Below are 18,407 nucleotides of genomic sequence, written 5' to 3'. Positions count from 1 at the left end.
AAGGTTACGTTTAAAGTGTTATTGATATAACTCCAAAAACCACCACATTTTACACATTCTTGAGTAGGTATAACAGAACGAACTAAAACCTTTGTACAATTTTATCTTCATAGGTGTCTCGTGCAATGCGGGAAAAAAAACAAACAATGACAAGTAATTTTTTCGACATTTACCATTTGGTTGCTAAGTGCAGAACAACAAATAGAGCACCATCTACGAGATGATTTCGAGTTTTTTTTCCACTTATTTGCTAAATAAGACAAGAAAGGATCACTACCTACGAATTAAAGTTAAGTTTGCAACGTGGTTGCTAAGACACAAAACAAACCCAAGATTTTTTAGAAGCTACTTTCGAGTGTTCACTTCATGGTTGCTAAGTAAAACAATCAAAAATATGTTTGGTTGTTATTAAGCAGAAACCTACACGATGGGCTTTCTGTGCTCTGCCTACAGGGGGTATCTAAACCTGATGCGTCGTTAGCCTGCTGCCTTGCTGCTGAAACACTAGTGGTCAAATAATACTGAGCATTTTAAGGGGTCGTTTTCAAATGTGTACCACGTGATTGTTTTAGTACAACAAAGAAACACAGCATTTTCTAGGAATTACTGTCAAGTTTTTATCTTGCAGATGGCATCTACAACAACAAATCATCCTCTATTTGTTTGTGTCCATTGTAGGGAATTAAATCCTAGATTTTATTCTTGTAAGCCTGTACACTTACTGCTGTCCTTCCACAGGACATAAATGATCATATTACGGCTAGATATTTACTGTTTCTGCGCAGTGCTAAAAAACGACCAGTGTACGTTGTTATGGTTTCTGATTAGATTTGTGGAGCTACATAACTAAGTATCAAAAAACAAAAAACATTTCACGTTTTTTTTTTCAAACTATTAACTACTATAGAACAAACAAAATGTTTTACGTGAGTTCTTGTTGTAGTGATTTAATCAGGCTGCTAATTACGATACGCTAAACGAAACTTATAACGTAGATTCTTGTTCAAATGTTTACATGAATATACTAACTGTTCTAGAACAAAAGAGTGTTTTTACATAGATTCTTGTTCAAGTGTTTACATGAAGCTACTAACTGCTCTAGAACAAAAGAGTGTTTTTACATAGATTCTTGTTCAAATGTTTATATGAATATACTAACTGCTCTAGAACAAAAGAGTGTTTTTACATAGATTCTTGTTCAAGTATTTATATGAAGCTACTAACTGCTCTAGAACAAAAGAGTGCTTTTACATAGATTCTTGTTCAAGTGTTTATATGAATATACTAACTGCTCTAGAACAAAAGAGTGTTTTTACATAGATTCTTGTTCAAGTATTTATATGAATATACTAACTGCTCTAGAACAAAAGAGTGTTTTAACATAGATTCTTGTTCAAATGTTTACATGAAGCTACTAACTGCTCTAGAACAAAAGAGTGTTTTTACATAGATTCTTGTTCAAATGTTTATATGAATATACTAACTGCTCTAGAACAAAAGAGTGTTTTTACATAGATTCTTGTTCAAATGTTTATATGAATATATTAACTGCTCTAGAACAAAAGAGTGTTTTTACATAGATTCTTGTTCAAGTATTTATATGAATATACTAACTGCTCTAGAACAAAAGAGTGTTTTTACATAGATTCTTGTTCAAATGTTTATATGAATATACTAACTGCTCTAGAACAAAAGAGTGTTTTACATAGATTCTTGTTCAAGTATTTATATGAATATACTAACTGCTCTAGAACAAAAGAGTGTTTTTACATAGATTCTTGTTCAAGTGTTTATATGAAGCTACTAACCGCTCTAGAACAAAAGAGTGTTTTTACATAGATTCTTGTTCAAATGTTTACATGAAGCTACTAACTGCTCTAGAACAAAAGAGTGTTTTTACATAGATTCTTGTTCAAATGTTTATATGAATATACTAACTGCTCTAGAACAAAAGAGTGTTTTTACATAGATTCTTGTTCAAGTGTTTATATGAATATACTAACTGCTCTAGAACAAAAGAGTGTTTTTACATAGATTCTTGTTCAAGTGTTTATATGAATATACTAACTGCTCTAGAACAAAAGAGTGTTTTTACATAGATTCTTGTTCAAATGTTTATATGAATATACTAACTGCTCTAGAACAAAAGAGTGTTTTTACATAGATTCTTGTTCAAGTATTTATATGAATATACTAACTGCTCTAGAACAAAAGAGTGTTTTTACATAGATTCTTGTTCAAGTATTTATATGAATATACTAACTGTTCTAGAACAAAAGAGTGTTTTTACATAGATTCTTGTTCAAGTGTTTACATGAAGCTACTAACTGCTCTAGAACAAAAGAGTGTTTTAACATAGATTCTTGTTCAAGTGTTTACATGAAGCTACTAACTGTTCTAGAACAAAAGAGTGTTTTTACATAGATTCTTGTTCAAGTATTTATATGAATATACTAACTGTTCTAGAACAAAAGAGTGTTTTTACATAGATTCTTGTTCAAGTGTTTACATGAAGCTACTAACTGCTCTAGAACAAAAGAGTGTTTTAACATAGATTCTTGTTCAAGTATTTATATGAATATACTAACTGTTCTAGAACAAAAGAGTGTTTTTACATAGATTCTTGTTCAAGTGTTTATATGAATATACTAACTGCTCTAGAACAAAAGAGTGTTTTAACATAGATTCTTGTTCAAGTATTTATATGAATATACTAACTGCTCTTGAACAAAAGAGTGTTTTAACATAGATTCTTGTTCAAATGTTTACATGAAGCTACTAACTGCTCTAGAACAAAAGAGTGTTTTTACATAGATTCTTGTTCAAATGTTTATATGAATATACTAACTGCTCTAGAACAAAAGAGTGTTTTTACATAGATTCTTGTTCAAGTGTTTATATGAATATACTAACTGCTCTAGAACAAAAGAGTGTTTTTACATAGATTCTTGTTCAAATGTTTATATGAATATACTAACTGCTCTAGAACAAAAGAGTGTTTTTACATAGATTCTTGTTCAAGTATTTATATGAATATACTAACTGCTCTAGAACAAAAGAGTGTTTTTACATAGATTCTTGTTCAAGTGTTTATATGAATATACTAACTGTTCTAGAACAAAAGAGTGTTTTTACATAGATTCTTGTTCAAGTATTCATATGAATATACTAACTGTTCTAGAACAAAAGAGTGTTTTAACATAGATTCTTGTTCAAGTGTTTACATGAAGCTACTAGCTGCTCTAGAACAAAAGAGTGTTTTAACATAGATTCTTGTTCAAGTGTTTACATGAAGCTACTAGCTGCTCTAGAACAAAAGAGTTTTTTTAACATAGATTCTTGTTCAAATGTTTATATGAATATACTAACTGCTCTAGAACAAAAAAGTGTTTTTACCTAGATTCTTGTTAAAGTATTTATATGAATATACTAACTGCTCTAGAACAAAAGAGTGTTTTTACATAGATTCTTGTTCAAGTATTTATATGAATATACTAACTGTTCTAGAACAAAAGAGTGTTTTTCCATAGATTCTTGTTCAAGTGTTTACATGAAGCTACTAACTGCTCTAGAACAAAAGAGTGTTTTAACATAGATTCTTGTTCAAGTGTTTACATGAAGCTACTAACTGTTCTAGAACAAAAGAGTGTTTTTACATAGATTCTTGTTCAAGTATTTATATGAATATACTAACTGTTCTAGAACAAAAGAGTGTTTTTACATAGATTCTTGTTCAAATGTTTATATGAATATACTAACTGCTCTAGAACAAAAGAGTGTTTTTACATAGATTCTTGTTCAAATGTTTATATGAATATATTAACTGCTCTAGAACAAAAGAGTGTTTTTACATAGATTCTTGTTCAAGTATTTATATGAATATACTAACTGCTCTAGAACAAAAGAGTGTTTTTACATAGATTCTTGTTCAAATGTTTATATGAATATACTAACTGCTCTAGAACAAAAGAGTGTTTTTACATAGATTCTTGTTCAAGTATTTATATGAATATACTAACTGCTCTAGAACAAAAGAGTGTTTTTACATAGATTCTTGTTCAAGTGTTTATATGAAGCTACTAACCGCTCTAGAACAAAAGAGTGTTTTTACATAGATTCTTGTTCAAATGTTTACATGAAGCTACTAACTGCTCTAGAACAAAAGAGTGTTTTTACATAGATTCTTGTTCAAATGTTTATATGAATATACTAACTGCTCTAGAACAAAAGAGTGTTTTTACATAGATTCTTGTTCAAGTGTTTATATGAATATACTAACTGCTCTAGAACAAAAGAGTGTTTTTACATAGATTCTTGTTCAAGTGTTTATATGAATATACTAACTGCTCTAGAACAAAAGAGTGTTTTTACATAGATTCTTGTTCAAATGTTTATATGAATATACTAACTGCTCTAGAACAAAAGAGTGTTTTTACATAGATTCTTGTTCAAGTATTTATATGAAGCTACTAACTGCTCTAGAACAAAGAGTGTTTTACATAGATTCTTGTTCAAGTGTTTATATGAATATACTAACTGCTCTAGAACAAAAGAGTGTTTTTACATAGATTCTTGTTCAAATGTTTATATGAATATACTAACTGCTCTAGAACAAAAGAGTGTTTTTACATAGATTCTTGTTCAAGTATTTATATGAAGCTACTAACTGCTCTAGAACAAAAGAGTGCTTTTACATAGATTCTTGTTCAAGTGTTTATATGAATATACTAACTGCTCTAGAACAAAAGAGTGTTTTTACATAGATTCTTGTTCAAGTATTTATATGAATATACTAACTGCTCTAGAACAAAAGAGTGTTTTAACATAGATTCTTGTTCAAATGTTTACATGAAGCTACTAACTGCTCTAGAACAAAAGAGTGTTTTTACATAGATTCTTGTTCAAATGTTTATATGAATATACTAACTGCTCTAGAACAAAAGAGTGTTTTTACATAGATTCTTGTTCAAATGTTTATATGAATATATTAACTGCTCTAGAACAAAAGAGTGTTTTTACATAGATTCTTGTTCAAGTATTTATATGAATATACTAACTGCTCTAGAACAAAAGAGTGTTTTTACATAGATTCTTGTTCAAATGTTTATATGAATATACTAACTGCTCTAGAACAAAAGAGTGTTTTTACATAGATTCTTGTTCAAGTATTTATATGAATATACTAACTGCTCTAGAACAAAAGAGTGTTTTTACATAGATTCTTGTTCAAGTGTTTATATGAAGCTACTAACCGCTCTAGAACAAAAGAGTGTTTTTACATAGATTCTTGTTCAAATGTTTACATGAAGCTACTAACTGCTCTAGAACAAAAGAGTGTTTTTACATAGATTCTTGTTCAAATGTTTATATGAATATACTAACTGCTCTAGAACAAAAGAGTGTTTTTACATAGATTCTTGTTCAAGTGTTTATATGAATATACTAACTGCTCTAGAACAAAAGAGTGTTTTTACATAGATTCTTGTTCAAGTGTTTATATGAATATACTAACTGCTCTAGAACAAAAGAGTGTTTTACATAGATTCTTGTTCAAATGTTTATATGAATATACTAACTGCTCTAGAACAAAAGAGTGTTTTTACATAGATTCTTGTTCAAGTATTTATATGAATATACTAACTGCTCTAGAACAAAAGAGTGTTTTTACATAGATTCTTGTTCAAGTATTTATATGAATATACTAACTGTTCTAGAACAAAAGAGTGTTTTTACATAGATTCTTGTTCAAGTGTTTACATGAAGCTACTAACTGCTCTAGAACAAAAGAGTGTTTTAACATAGATTCTTGTTCAAGTGTTTACATGAAGCTACTAACTGTTCTAGAACAAAAGAGTGTTTTTACATAGATTCTTGTTCAAGTATTTATATGAATATACTAACTGTTCTAGAACAAAAGAGTGTTTTACATAGATTCTTGTTCAAGTGTTTACATGAAGCTACTAACTGCTCTAGAACAAAAGAGTGTTTTAACATAGATTCTTGTTCAAGTATTTATATGAATATACTAACTGTTCTAGAACAAAAGAGTGTTTTACATAGATTCTTGTTCAAGTGTTTATATGAATATACTAACTGCTCTAGAACAAAAGAGTGTTTTAACATAGATTCTTGTTCAAGTATTTATATGAATATACTAACTGCTCTAGAACAAAAGAGTGTTTTAACATAGATTCTTGTTCAAATGTTTACATGAAGCTACTAACTGCTCTAGAACAAAAGAGTGTTTTACATAGATTCTTGTTCAAATGTTTATATGAATATACTAACTGCTCTAGAACAAAAGAGTGTTTTACATAGATTCTTGTTCAAGTGTTTATATGAATATACTAACTGCTCTAGAACAAAAGAGTGTTTTTACATAGATTCTTGTTCAAATGTTTATATGAATATACTAACTGCTCTAGAACAAAAGAGTGTTTTTACATAGATTCTTGTTCAAGTATTTATATGAATATACTAACTGCTCTAGAACAAAAGAGTGTTTTTACATAGATTCTTGTTCAAGTGTTTATATGAATATACTAACTGTTCTAGAACAAAAGAGTGTTTTTACATAGATTCTTGTTCAAGTATTCATATGAATATACTAACTGTTCTAGAACAAAAGAGTGTTTTAACATAGATTCTTGTTCAAGTGTTTACATGAAGCTACTAGCTGCTCTAGAACAAAAGAGTGTTTTAACATAGATTCTTGTTCAAGTGTTTACATGAAGCTACTAGCTGCTCTAGAACAAAAGAGTTTTTTTAACATAGATTCTTGTTCAAATGTTTATATGAATATACTAACTGCTCTAGAACAAAAAAGTGTTTTTACCTAGATTCTTGTTAAAGTATTTATATGAATATACTAACTGCTCTAGAACAAAAGAGTGTTTTTACATAGATTCTTGTTCAAGTATTTATATGAATATACTAACTGTTCTAGAACAAAAGAGTGTTTTTCCATAGATTCTTGTTCAAGTGTTTACATGAAGCTACTAACTGCTCTAGAACAAAAGAGTGTTTTAACATAGATTCTTGTTCAAGTGTTTACATGAAGCTACTAACTGTTCTAGAACAAAAGAGTGTTTTTACATAGATTCTTGTTCAAGTATTTATATGAATATACTAACTGTTCTAGAACAAAAGAGTGTTTTTACATAGATTCTTGTTCAAGTGTTTACATGAAGCTACTAACTGCTCTAGAACAAAAGAGTGTTTTAACATAGATTCTTGTTCAAGTATTTATATGAATATACTAACTGTTCTAGAACAAAAGATTGTTTTTACATAGATTCTTGTTCAAGTGTTTGCATGAAGCTATTAACTGCTCTAGAACAAAAGAGTGTTTATACATAGATTCTTGTTCAAGTGTTTGCATGAAGCTATTAACTGCTCTAGAACAAAAGAGTGTTTTTACATGTGTTCTTATTCAAGTGTTTACATGAAGTTCTAACTATCGTAGAACAAATACGATTTTGCATGAAATTCGATTCGTGTACTACTCAGTTCTAACGACCAGTGAACAAATATAACATTTTGTTTGAGTTCTTCGTCGGACCTTTATTTTGTCACTACAAAATATCAAAGAGAAAAGAGCACGTTTTACACGGGAGTTTGTCCCAATGTTTAGCAAGTGTTCACCAAGCCAATACTAATGTACGAAAGAAGAGATAATTTACACAAATATTTGTGTCTATATTTGATGTTTAGTTTATAAGTGCTAAAATATTAGGAAGGTGGTAGACAACTAGTCACCACCACCCACCGCCAACTCTTGGGCTACTCTTTTATTAATGAATAGTGGGATTGGCCGTCACATTGAAACAGGAATTGCCACCCAATAATAGAAAAAGATTAAACATTACAGTTAGAACCTTATTGTAGTTAGAACTTGGTTATAAATAGAATCTTCACATGTCTGTTGAAACACCGAATTACAAAAAACAAACAAGTAAGCAAATAAAGATAAAAAACCTTTCCCCAAAGATGTTGTAAATCTAGAGATGGCTTATATTACTCCTTCATAAACAGAGTAAACAAAACATAAAAATGACATTTATATCGTTGCACATAATAGCACAAGCACACACTGTAGTGGAATGTTAACAGACAGGAGGTATTAAACTAAACTGTGATTGGATAATAACATATATGACGTATGTTAATTATTGCCTGTACTATTACGTATGGATGATGTAAATGCCGTCTCTACTGTCTTGTTTACATTGTTTATGAACGATTGATATTAACCGTCTCTCATTCACTTTCTTATTTGAAGAGTTTTTATATTTAATTTAGAAATGACTTTTATATGGGTCTTCATACAGAGGGTTGCTCATGGTGCGACCAACTGAACAAAAAAAGTCTTTTCTAACGCAGATAAGATTTTATCAACTTATACTAAGTACCAGAGAAGAAGAGAGTTCTTTTTTATGTGTTTATTTTATTATGACAACGGATCAAATAATAAATTGACGTCATGATGCTTTAAGAGAACAGCTATAATTCTACATCCGGGAATTAAGTTAGCAAAATTATTATACAAGTGACCAGATCGTAACCATTTCCGGACACTCATACGCTATTTCAGAGCAATACAAATCGTGTTCCCCAAACAAACATTTGTGTGAAGTATAACACAATAAGTTGTTGTAACAATATAAATACGTTTTTTGTGTGTTTTTCGCAACATAAATGAAAACGGTTTTCAGTTCACAGTTGTGTTGACTTAACTACACTGTTATTTGTGTGTGTTTGTGTGTGTGTGTGTGCAGATTGCATGATATTAGATTCAAATATTGTCTAGTAGTTAATGAATTGCGTTATATTTTATCAGTCCAAAATGACTCTGTTGGGCCCAGCATGGCCAGGTGGTTAAGGCCATTGTAATTTGAGGGTCGCCGGTAAAAGAGTAGCCCAAGAGTTGGCGGTGGGTGGTGATGACTAGCTGCCTTTCATCTAGTCTTACACTGCTAAATTAGGGACGGCTAGCGCAGATAACCTTCGTATAGGTTTGCGCGAAAATAAAAAAAAACAACAAACAAATACTGTAATATTAAAACAGACAGTGTCCACTGTAATCACATGTATGTACACATAACCCTCGGGTAGCTTTGGGCGAAATTAAAAAAACAAACAAATACTGTAATATTAAAACAAATAGTGTCCACTCTAATCACTCGTATAACGGATAGTCTCTACTGTGGTCACTCGTATAACAGATAGTGTTTACTGTAATCACACGTATACACACATAACCCTCTTGCAGCTTTGCGCGAAATTGTAAAAACATTGACTGTGTTGTTACTTAACTTGAACTTGTGTTGTATTCATTCAAACATCAGGCGTTTTGTGTTTGTAACATAACGTTTTATTACTGCTGTTATTTATTAGAGCTCACTCTATGTGTAGAAATTATTTTCCTACATGAGAGTAAATTATGAGGAATCACTCTCTTTTATAGGCCATTTTTTGTATCATTTTGTGAAAGAACCAAACACGACTCGTCGAATCGAGATCAAGAGCCCGTGGCTGACGAGTGGTACTCAGGCCGACTGTGAGGTACAGTTCTGGTTACACATGTTTGACATGACCGAGGGACGTATCAGCGTCGTAGTGAGGACACGAGATGTTGTGTGGGAAACGTTAATCTATCCTGGAAACAGCAGAAATATGTAAGCCTGTTTATTTACTACCCTCGACAACATATTAAGATATCTTGCTAACTTAACCGTTTTACTTCAACAATTTGAATTCAGTTGTTTAATACCATCAATAACACTAAAAATACTCAGGTATCAAGCTGTTTTCATAAACAGTTTGGAGTCTCTCTGTTTAATATCCTCCCTGACCTGTGCTCACTTTTTAACCGTTTTAAAATAAAACTGTTAAAAAGATCTATTCAATTATTATTTATATAACATAACTTTTCTAGTATTAACACTGCTTAAATAACATGATGGTAACTCACGTAGTTGCAATTAAACGCTATTAGTAATTAATTACGTAACCTTAATTATCTTTAACTGTTGATATCAGTTATTTTTGTTTTGTTATCCTTTTACATGGATTAATCTTAATTTCGTGATGAGGTTATTTTTTATTTAAAAATAACTTTCAGAGAGGTTCCTGACCCTCTCTCATTCAAGCATAAGTTTTTTTGAAGTTAACCACAAAGCTACACAATCGACTCCCTGTGCTCTGCCCACGAAGGGTATCAAAACCCGGTTGTTAACGTTGTAAGTCTGCAGACATATCGCTGTGCCACTGGCGGGAATCAAGCATGACTTTCTTAGAGTATGAGACTTAACCAGCTTGCGTGTTTAAAATACGTAATATTTTAAAAACTATAACATTTCAGTGATTTTGAGCGAATTTTCTCTTTCGCATTCGAAATATTTTCTATTTTCAAAGTAAGCTAATTATTTATTAACATCTTGCTTCCCTCATAAAACACAGAAATTTAATGATAAATACCGTTATAACGTTTTAACATTTAAAACTAAAAGAAAGAGGGGAAAAATCGGTTGGCTTCTTACGAATTTCGCGGAAAGCTTCACGCGGGGCATCTGTGCTAGCCACCCCTTATTTAGCAGTGTAAGAGTGACCTTCCGGGCACGTTTCAGTGACTTTGGTGCCAGCTTAGTAGGAAGCTACGCTAATTATAAAAGAAATGCCAATTATTAAAAGAAAACTACATAAGATATCATGAGTTCGCGTTCCAGAATTGGTCCTACTAGCTCCCAAACTGTTCATGGACAAACAGTTAATACAGAATGTTGATGTCATTGCTTTTCAAAAATCACAAAACTTTTAAATATTTTTTTTCGAACTAGAAACTCCGGTGAAATGATAGATGAATTTTTTTTAATATTTGCATATCATCTCACAATTCAAATTAATTTTTTGTGTGGATATTTCGAATGCTTTAAATATTCAATTGCTAATAAATCGGATAGTTTTGTTTCCATTTCTTTCCATGTCTCATAAGCTATAACTCATATTTCCAAGTTTTTGTTTATTGTTGAAGCGACACTGAACCTACTAGCTTTAAATAAAGATTTGTTATATCTCGTTTCTCAATCATGGTATGCATATAGCCATCGTACAAAACGATCTTCGTAGTTCAGTAAAACATAAGTAACTGTTCGTTCGGTGTTATAAACAGTTTCCTCGTGTTTATAACAGTCGTTCCATAACACATTTTTATAGAGTTTAATTACCTCTCATATTCTTCTCTTGAGATATACCCCCCTCCCAACTAAGGAATAATATTCATTTTCCCCAAGTGCAAAGCTTCGCAATAGACTAAGTGAACTTTGATTGGATCGAACCTTGAACTTTACTTTTATATGCAATTAAGTTTACACTTCAGCTAATGGGATTGAAGCTAAAGAGATTTCATGACGTTGGAATTTGTGCATCCAACGTCCCGGCTTGTACCCTCTTCTGGTAAAGCTATTACAGTGACTGGGGTTTGCCGAATAGCTGTCGGAAAAAAACAACAACAAACTTTGATGGTTTGCCGAATAGCTGTCGGAAAAAAACAACAACAAACTTTGTCCTGAAGAAGTGACAATTAGTTTGGATATGCAACGAATTTCTCACCACATCAAAGCTAATGGGAAATTTTTAATATAGACGTCTCACCTTATGATTATTTTATCATTTCTTTCCACACATAATCAGAAACAATGTATTTTACCTTCTCTATTTTTAACAGACAAGGTTGGAAGTACAAGGTTTAGTTTGTTTTGAATTTCTCGCACAACTACACCAGGACTATCTCCGCTAGCGGTTCCATAATTTAACAGTGATAGACCGGAGGACGGGCAGCTAGTCATCACCACCTATCGCCAACTCTTGGACTATTCTTTCACCAAAGAGTAATGGGATTGAACGCAATATTATAACGCTCCCTCGGCTGAAAGGACGAGCATGTTTGGTGTGACGAGGATTCGAACCCACGACCTTCAGATCACCCTAATCACCTGACCAAATGTAAATGATGACTTTTCCATAACTTTCCGTTTTTCCTCAGATTCAACTTTCTGTCTAATAATTCTCAATAAGTAAACCTCGAGCTCGTGATGTGTCATGCAGAAAAGAACAAACTGAATTCTAAACAAACGAAACCGTTCGTTTTATATAATTGAGGGAACGATCTTTCGAAACATTCTTGCTCGATTAAAATAAAACCTATCGTTCGTTCTTTTTCAAAGAACCTCTAATCGAGAGATTTTGCTGAATAGTCAAGTATAAGACAAATATTTTAGTGGTCGGTTCAAAAGGAACCATCGTCTTCACCGAAGTCTCTCCCATAGATTAATCGTTATCAGAGATGTTCGTTTTCTATCACAGAGAAGATGATCTCATTATGAATTGGGCTTTCAAAAAATTAGAATATAAGTTCCATAATAAATTACAAAAGCTTCTTCAAAATCAATCAATTACAGCCAAATCTATTTTTAAATCAATCAAACTTTGTATTACATGAAGAATATCCCTAACGAACTTTCTTAACGCGAGTCGTTTACGAAACTGTTTTAGCTTGTGCTAACCAACAACCATTTATTTATTTATCCTACCATTACTGAGACTACGGTTAAAATATTCATGCATTATTGAAGGAAATCTGTCTACAATGTATGAAAGCTGCAATTGATTTTATGTTTCAAGCGATAGAAGAGATAATTTCAGTTAAAGCAGATAAAAAACATAGATATTTTTACTGCTATATGCAATGGAAGGCCTAATTGATACTCTTTTGGCCTCGATTTTTATAGAAAAAAACGGTTTATAAAACAACTGGTAGTTCATCTGAGTCTTTCGTGATGATGAGAAACCCGCTTGAAGTAAAAATGTACTCTCAAGACAGTTAGCATGGGTTTTAGCACTTTAAGATGACTTGAAGATGACCTAAGAAGGTCGAAACGTTATCTACTTTATTTTAATTAAAGTGCTAATACCCATGCAGGTCAGCTGTGCTTTGACTTTCACCATATTCTACTGGATGGATTATTTCATTGAAAGTGATTTAATTTTCTAGTGTTTTAGATGAAAAACTAGAAAGCCTGAGGGCAATGAATTTTGTTTATTTATCTCCGTAGAAAGTTAAGAATAAGGCCTAACAAAAATATAAACCTTTATAATATTTAAGAGGAGTGAATCAGCTCCAATGGAATTGACAATAGTTATCCTTCATTTCGAGCACATCGAGTTTGAAAACCTAGTTTTTTTTTTATAATTAGATCTTTTAACTCTCAGAAAGTACCTGTTAAACTTTTCCCTGAATTTATATCACTACGACAAAGTACCCGGTTCAAGTTTTACCTAAAGTCACATCATGTCGAGAAATAATCTGTCGAATTTCTCCAAAGTCCATACAATCATGTCGAGAAATAATCTGTCGAATTTCTCCAAAGTCCACACAATCATGTTGAGAAATAATTTGTCGAATTTCTCCAAAGTCCATACAATCATGTCGAGAAACAATTTATCGAATTTCTCCAAAGTCCATACACCTGGCGTTTGAAATAATTTAATTTTCTTACATTTGTTTTTCGAGTTCCTGTTACACCCGAATCTAGTCTTCTCATCTGTTTAATATTATTTATGGAATTTTATCAAACTCTTTCTACCAAATGTATATACAAAATAATGTACAGAAAGATTAGGACAAAATCAAAAATTAGGTTTCAGGCTACTTTGAAAGAACAATGGAAGGTACGTAACAGGTGAGACATCAAAATGTTATTAATCTTCATATTTAGTACAGCAGAAACTCAGTGAAAGTGTTTGAGTTCAGCAAACAGTTAATAGTTTGTGTGTTCCCTATTGTGCCTTATCACATTGTTGAAACACTTTTAAAATCAAAGTGTCCTTACTGATAATGCACAAACCAACGGATCAGTATCTGAGAGTGCTTGTGCTAGTCCGTATTCCACCCATTTATATCTCCTGATGCTTCAGTGGAAAACACCCCAAAACCATATCATTACCTCCTCCATTCTTAATGATAGGTGCTATACATTGAGGTAAGTATCTTTCATCTTTCTTTCGTCTGACATCCATAACACCCTTTACTAGTCATCAGCAGTGCAATTTTTGTACTTTTTGGTAAATTTCAATCTTTTGACAATATTCGGACGAACATCGAAGTAAAAGTTTTTAAACTGCTACAAGACCAGATCTTCTTGACTCCGTAGATCTGGACACTTTTATGTCATTTGGTACATGGTACTTTTTGGTCATTTGGTACATGGTACTTTTTGGTCATTTGGTACTATTGAGACTAGTGACAGTCTTCCTTCTGTCCCCAAGGCTACATAAACGGAGATACCTAACATCAGTATCATTGAGTTTAGGTGTTCTACCTCTTCCTTTTCTATTTTCAAATTTACCTGTCTCTATCTCACCATCTGAGGTATCCTTGACAATGTTTGGGGAGCATTTCAAGTCTGCAGTAATTTGTTGGAGAGTCCAACTAGCATCACGTAAAGCTTTAATGCGAGCTCTCTGTTCTACTGACAATTCACTATGATTTTTGGGCCATGTCATGACAAAAAACTTAATATAGAGTGTTAAACACTGTTTTTATCAAGGTTTGTTTGTGGAGTGATATCATGTTGATTTCTTCTAATATATATGGTACCACATGCTAGCTCCTTGCTAGCTTCTTTCTATATAACTAAGACATTGGGGTACCATGACATTTATTTCAGATCCTGAGACTGATCATTATGCTCATTCAAGCAGAACCCTTATGACTTACCCTTGATACAAGTACAAGGGAATTCTAAATAATAATAAATATTCTCACCCTGGTTCATTCAGTTGTCAACAGTGGTCAGTAAAGCATTACCATAATGTTAAAATTTACATTATGTAATAGCATGAAAGAATTAGCCTCATAAAATGGAAAGAATGACACAATATTTTATTGTCCTAACACTTTTGCAAATTACTGTATATGGAATTAAACGTGCTACCATCTGTACATTTTTAACTTGGACTTCTTTAGTGGTTAATGTTCCAACCGTGAATCTGAGGCTCATTTTTGGAGTGTTGTTACAGCAAAGCCGCGTTCCGCACATTAGGGCTGTTGGTTCGTTATATAACATTGACATTCATAGCATAGTAGTTGAAGAGTTGGTTAAGCCTTGAGTAGCTCTGAACGAATATCGAGAACAAACACATTTTTGTGAAAGCACAACTAATCACAGCCAATAACCCTATCAAAAAAGAAACAGGTTAAACACTTAACTGTGTACTTGTAATTTCCTAGGCCTAATTCTGGCAAGATCTACTATTAAGAAGACAAGCCAAATCAGTATATATTTCCGCCATACTTACATACTGCTCACTATTTTTTTGCTCATTAATACAGTTATGAATGAAACTTCTCATCCGCCAACCAATATATGGTGTTAATTTGCATTAATTAATTGAGTAAATCAATTATCTAATACAAATATGAGCACTCACTTAAAAACGTTAAAAATCTAATTATGCGATGTTAGTAACAAAAATGAAACCGTTATATTTTAGTGTTTATTAATTATTTGCAAGAATTTGTGATGAACTGTCAATAGTACATATTTATAATATTTAATTAATTAACGTGTTTTTTTTCCACTATTATTTAACTTATAGCATTCTTTACGCTGCAAAATTTAAAAGTAGAAAAGCGATAAGTAATCTGATCACACGATTCTAAAATGTAACACGAAACTGTGTCTAACAATACACGGTTCGAAACAAGGAAGTAATATAAGCTTGCTTGTTTAACTGGTGACGATTCCCTCCACGCTGGGGCGTTGCTGGGTAAAAGAAGGATCTGGGGCACAGTCCCAGGAAACAATTAATTTTAGTAAGAGGCTCTCAGAAAGCGTCTGGACTTTTAGTGATTTGAATTTTAAAAGAGGCATTCGCTCGCATGCCTATAGAAACTCAATGAATTTATTTCTTTGCATGCGCCTCATTAAAAATTGAGTATATGATAATTGTAAACACGCAGCAAAGTATTTTCTAGCGTTTTAGTATACGCCCTCTGGTGTTCCTCTCATCTTTCCACGCGCACTCTTGTTTCTGTGCAAAATTAAGATTATTTTACAAATTTTGTAATTCACAACTTTCTATTACAACTGAAATAATTTTTCTAGTGCCCCGGTAGGTCAGAAGTAAGTTCGCGCATTTACAACCCTAAAACTCGGGATTCTATTCATGCAGTGGGCAAAGCGTACGTAGCCCATTGTGTAGCTTTTCGTTAGAAAACATAAACACGATAATCTATCTAAACAATTTATCTTATATAGATAAAATTATCTTACTGCGTCAACTGAACGTGATATTTAGATTTTTATGAATAAAACAGGAAGGAATCCTAAATAGTCGCTACTGTAATTGGATCTCAAATTGGACAAGTGATGGAGCTATGAACAAAACGTTTGTACTTGAAAACAAAACAAAAACTTAGAACCATTCTATGAGCCTTTTTGCCACAGCTGAAAATCGAGGCTCTTGTTGAATATTATTTAAATCAACAGAAAAACTGCACAACACAATTCTAAATATATTATATAGTCTGAACGTGTTTATAGAGATCGACATTTTGCTTGAAACCAAAATCCCTTGTGCACCTTTTCACATGCGAAAATATTATAATGTAAACATTGTCAAATTTTCTAGAAGTTGCTTCAAAATATTTCTAATCATTTCCTTTTGTTTTCAATCTTATGAAGCACATGACCTGACCGCTAATTATAGTAGTCTCTAATTTAGAACAATTGACCACTTGGGTGACAAAATAGTCAATAGCGCACGTTGCCTGTTTGGTTGTTCTTAACCGAATACCAGAATTAATTGTCACTTATATAACACTTCTAGAACTCAAAATACAAAGCGTGTATAACGGTTCGAACCAAGTGCATCCGTTCCGCATCCGAAACGCTAACCATTTCTTGATGGTTATTTTTTTAGAAATATAATACTTTATTTTTCGTATTGTCAGGTGGTTAAGGCATTCGACTTGTAATCTAAGGGTCGCGGGTTCGAATCTCTGTCACACCTTTCAGCCGTGGGGGCGTCATTATAATGTGACGGTCAATTCCACTATTTATTGGTAAAAGAGTAGTCCAAGAGTTGGCGGTGGGTGATGATGACTAGCTGCCTTCCATCTAGTCTTATATTGCTAAATTAGGGATGGCTACCACAGAGATGGCCTTCGAGTAGCTTTGCGCAAAATTCAAAACAAACCAAACTAATTTTAAAAGTATTCTAATTACAATACGGTACTTTTATTTGTAATAAATCCGTATTGACGCTTGTTTATAATGATATTTTTTTTCAATAAAATCCAACAATTTGTTGTATAAATATCCTTTCGTTATTTTTCATTCATAGGTAAAATGGAAATTATTGGTCGATAATTATTGAAATCTTAAAAACTTTTCCTAATTGGAGCTGTTTATATCACTTATAACATTAGTTATTTTCATATTATCAATCACTAAAATATTCTACATATTGTTTTTCAAAGTTTGTTTTCCTGTATTTAAACTGCTCTTCAAAATTAACCAAACATCATCCTATGATCTGATACTATCGCTTGATTATATAACCAAACATCCTATGATCTGATACTATCGCTTGATTATATAACCAAACATCATCCTATGATCTGATACTATCGCTTGATTATTTAACCAAACATCATCCTATGATCTGATACTATCGCTTGATTATATAACCAAACATCATCCTGTGATCTGATACTATCGCTTGATTATATAACCAAACATCATCCTGTGATCTGATACTATCGCTTGATTATATAACCAAACATCCTATGATCTGATACTATCGCTTGATTATATAACCAAACATCCTATGATCTGATACTATCGCTTGATTATATAACCAAACATCCTATGATCTGATACTATCGCTTGATTATATAACCAAACATCATCCTGTGATCTGATACTATCGCTTGATTATATAACCAAACATCATCCTGTGATCTGATACTATCGCTTGATTATATAACCAAACATCCTATGATCTGATACTATCGCTTGATTATATAACCAAACATCCTATGATCTGATACTATCGCTTGATTATTTAACCAAACATCCTATGATCTGATACTATCGCTTGATTATATAACCAAACATCATCCTATGATCTGATACTATCGCTTGATTATTTAACCAAACATCATCCTATGATCTGATACTATCGCTTGATTATATAACCAAACATCATCCTGTGATCTGATACTATCGCTTGATTATATAACCAAACATCATCCTGTGATCTGATACTATCGCTTGATTATATAACCAAACATCCTATGATCTGATACTATCGCTTGATTATATAACCAAACATCCTATGAT

General features: G+C 32.0%; 1 protein-coding gene across 2 annotated transcripts in view; it reads left to right on the top strand.

Moving 5' to 3' along the window:
* LOC143230135 (leukocyte tyrosine kinase receptor-like) overlaps positions 1-18,407 on the top strand; it is a 100,296-nt gene that overhangs the window by 20,617 nt on the left and 61,272 nt on the right. For both annotated transcript variants that reach the window (XM_076463211.1, XM_076463203.1), the window contains exon 2: positions 9,467-9,677. In XM_076463211.1, the coding sequence (XP_076319326.1) occupies positions 9,467-9,677 (211 nt within the window). The remainder of the gene's footprint in view (positions 1-9,466; positions 9,678-18,407) is intronic.

This window comes from Tachypleus tridentatus, chromosome 1 (genome assembly GCF_004210375.1).
Source record: "Tachypleus tridentatus isolate NWPU-2018 chromosome 1, ASM421037v1, whole genome shotgun sequence".
Taxonomy (NCBI): Eukaryota; Metazoa; Arthropoda; class Merostomata; order Xiphosura; family Limulidae; genus Tachypleus; species Tachypleus tridentatus.
This window is presented reverse-complemented; position numbering and strand designations above follow the sequence as displayed.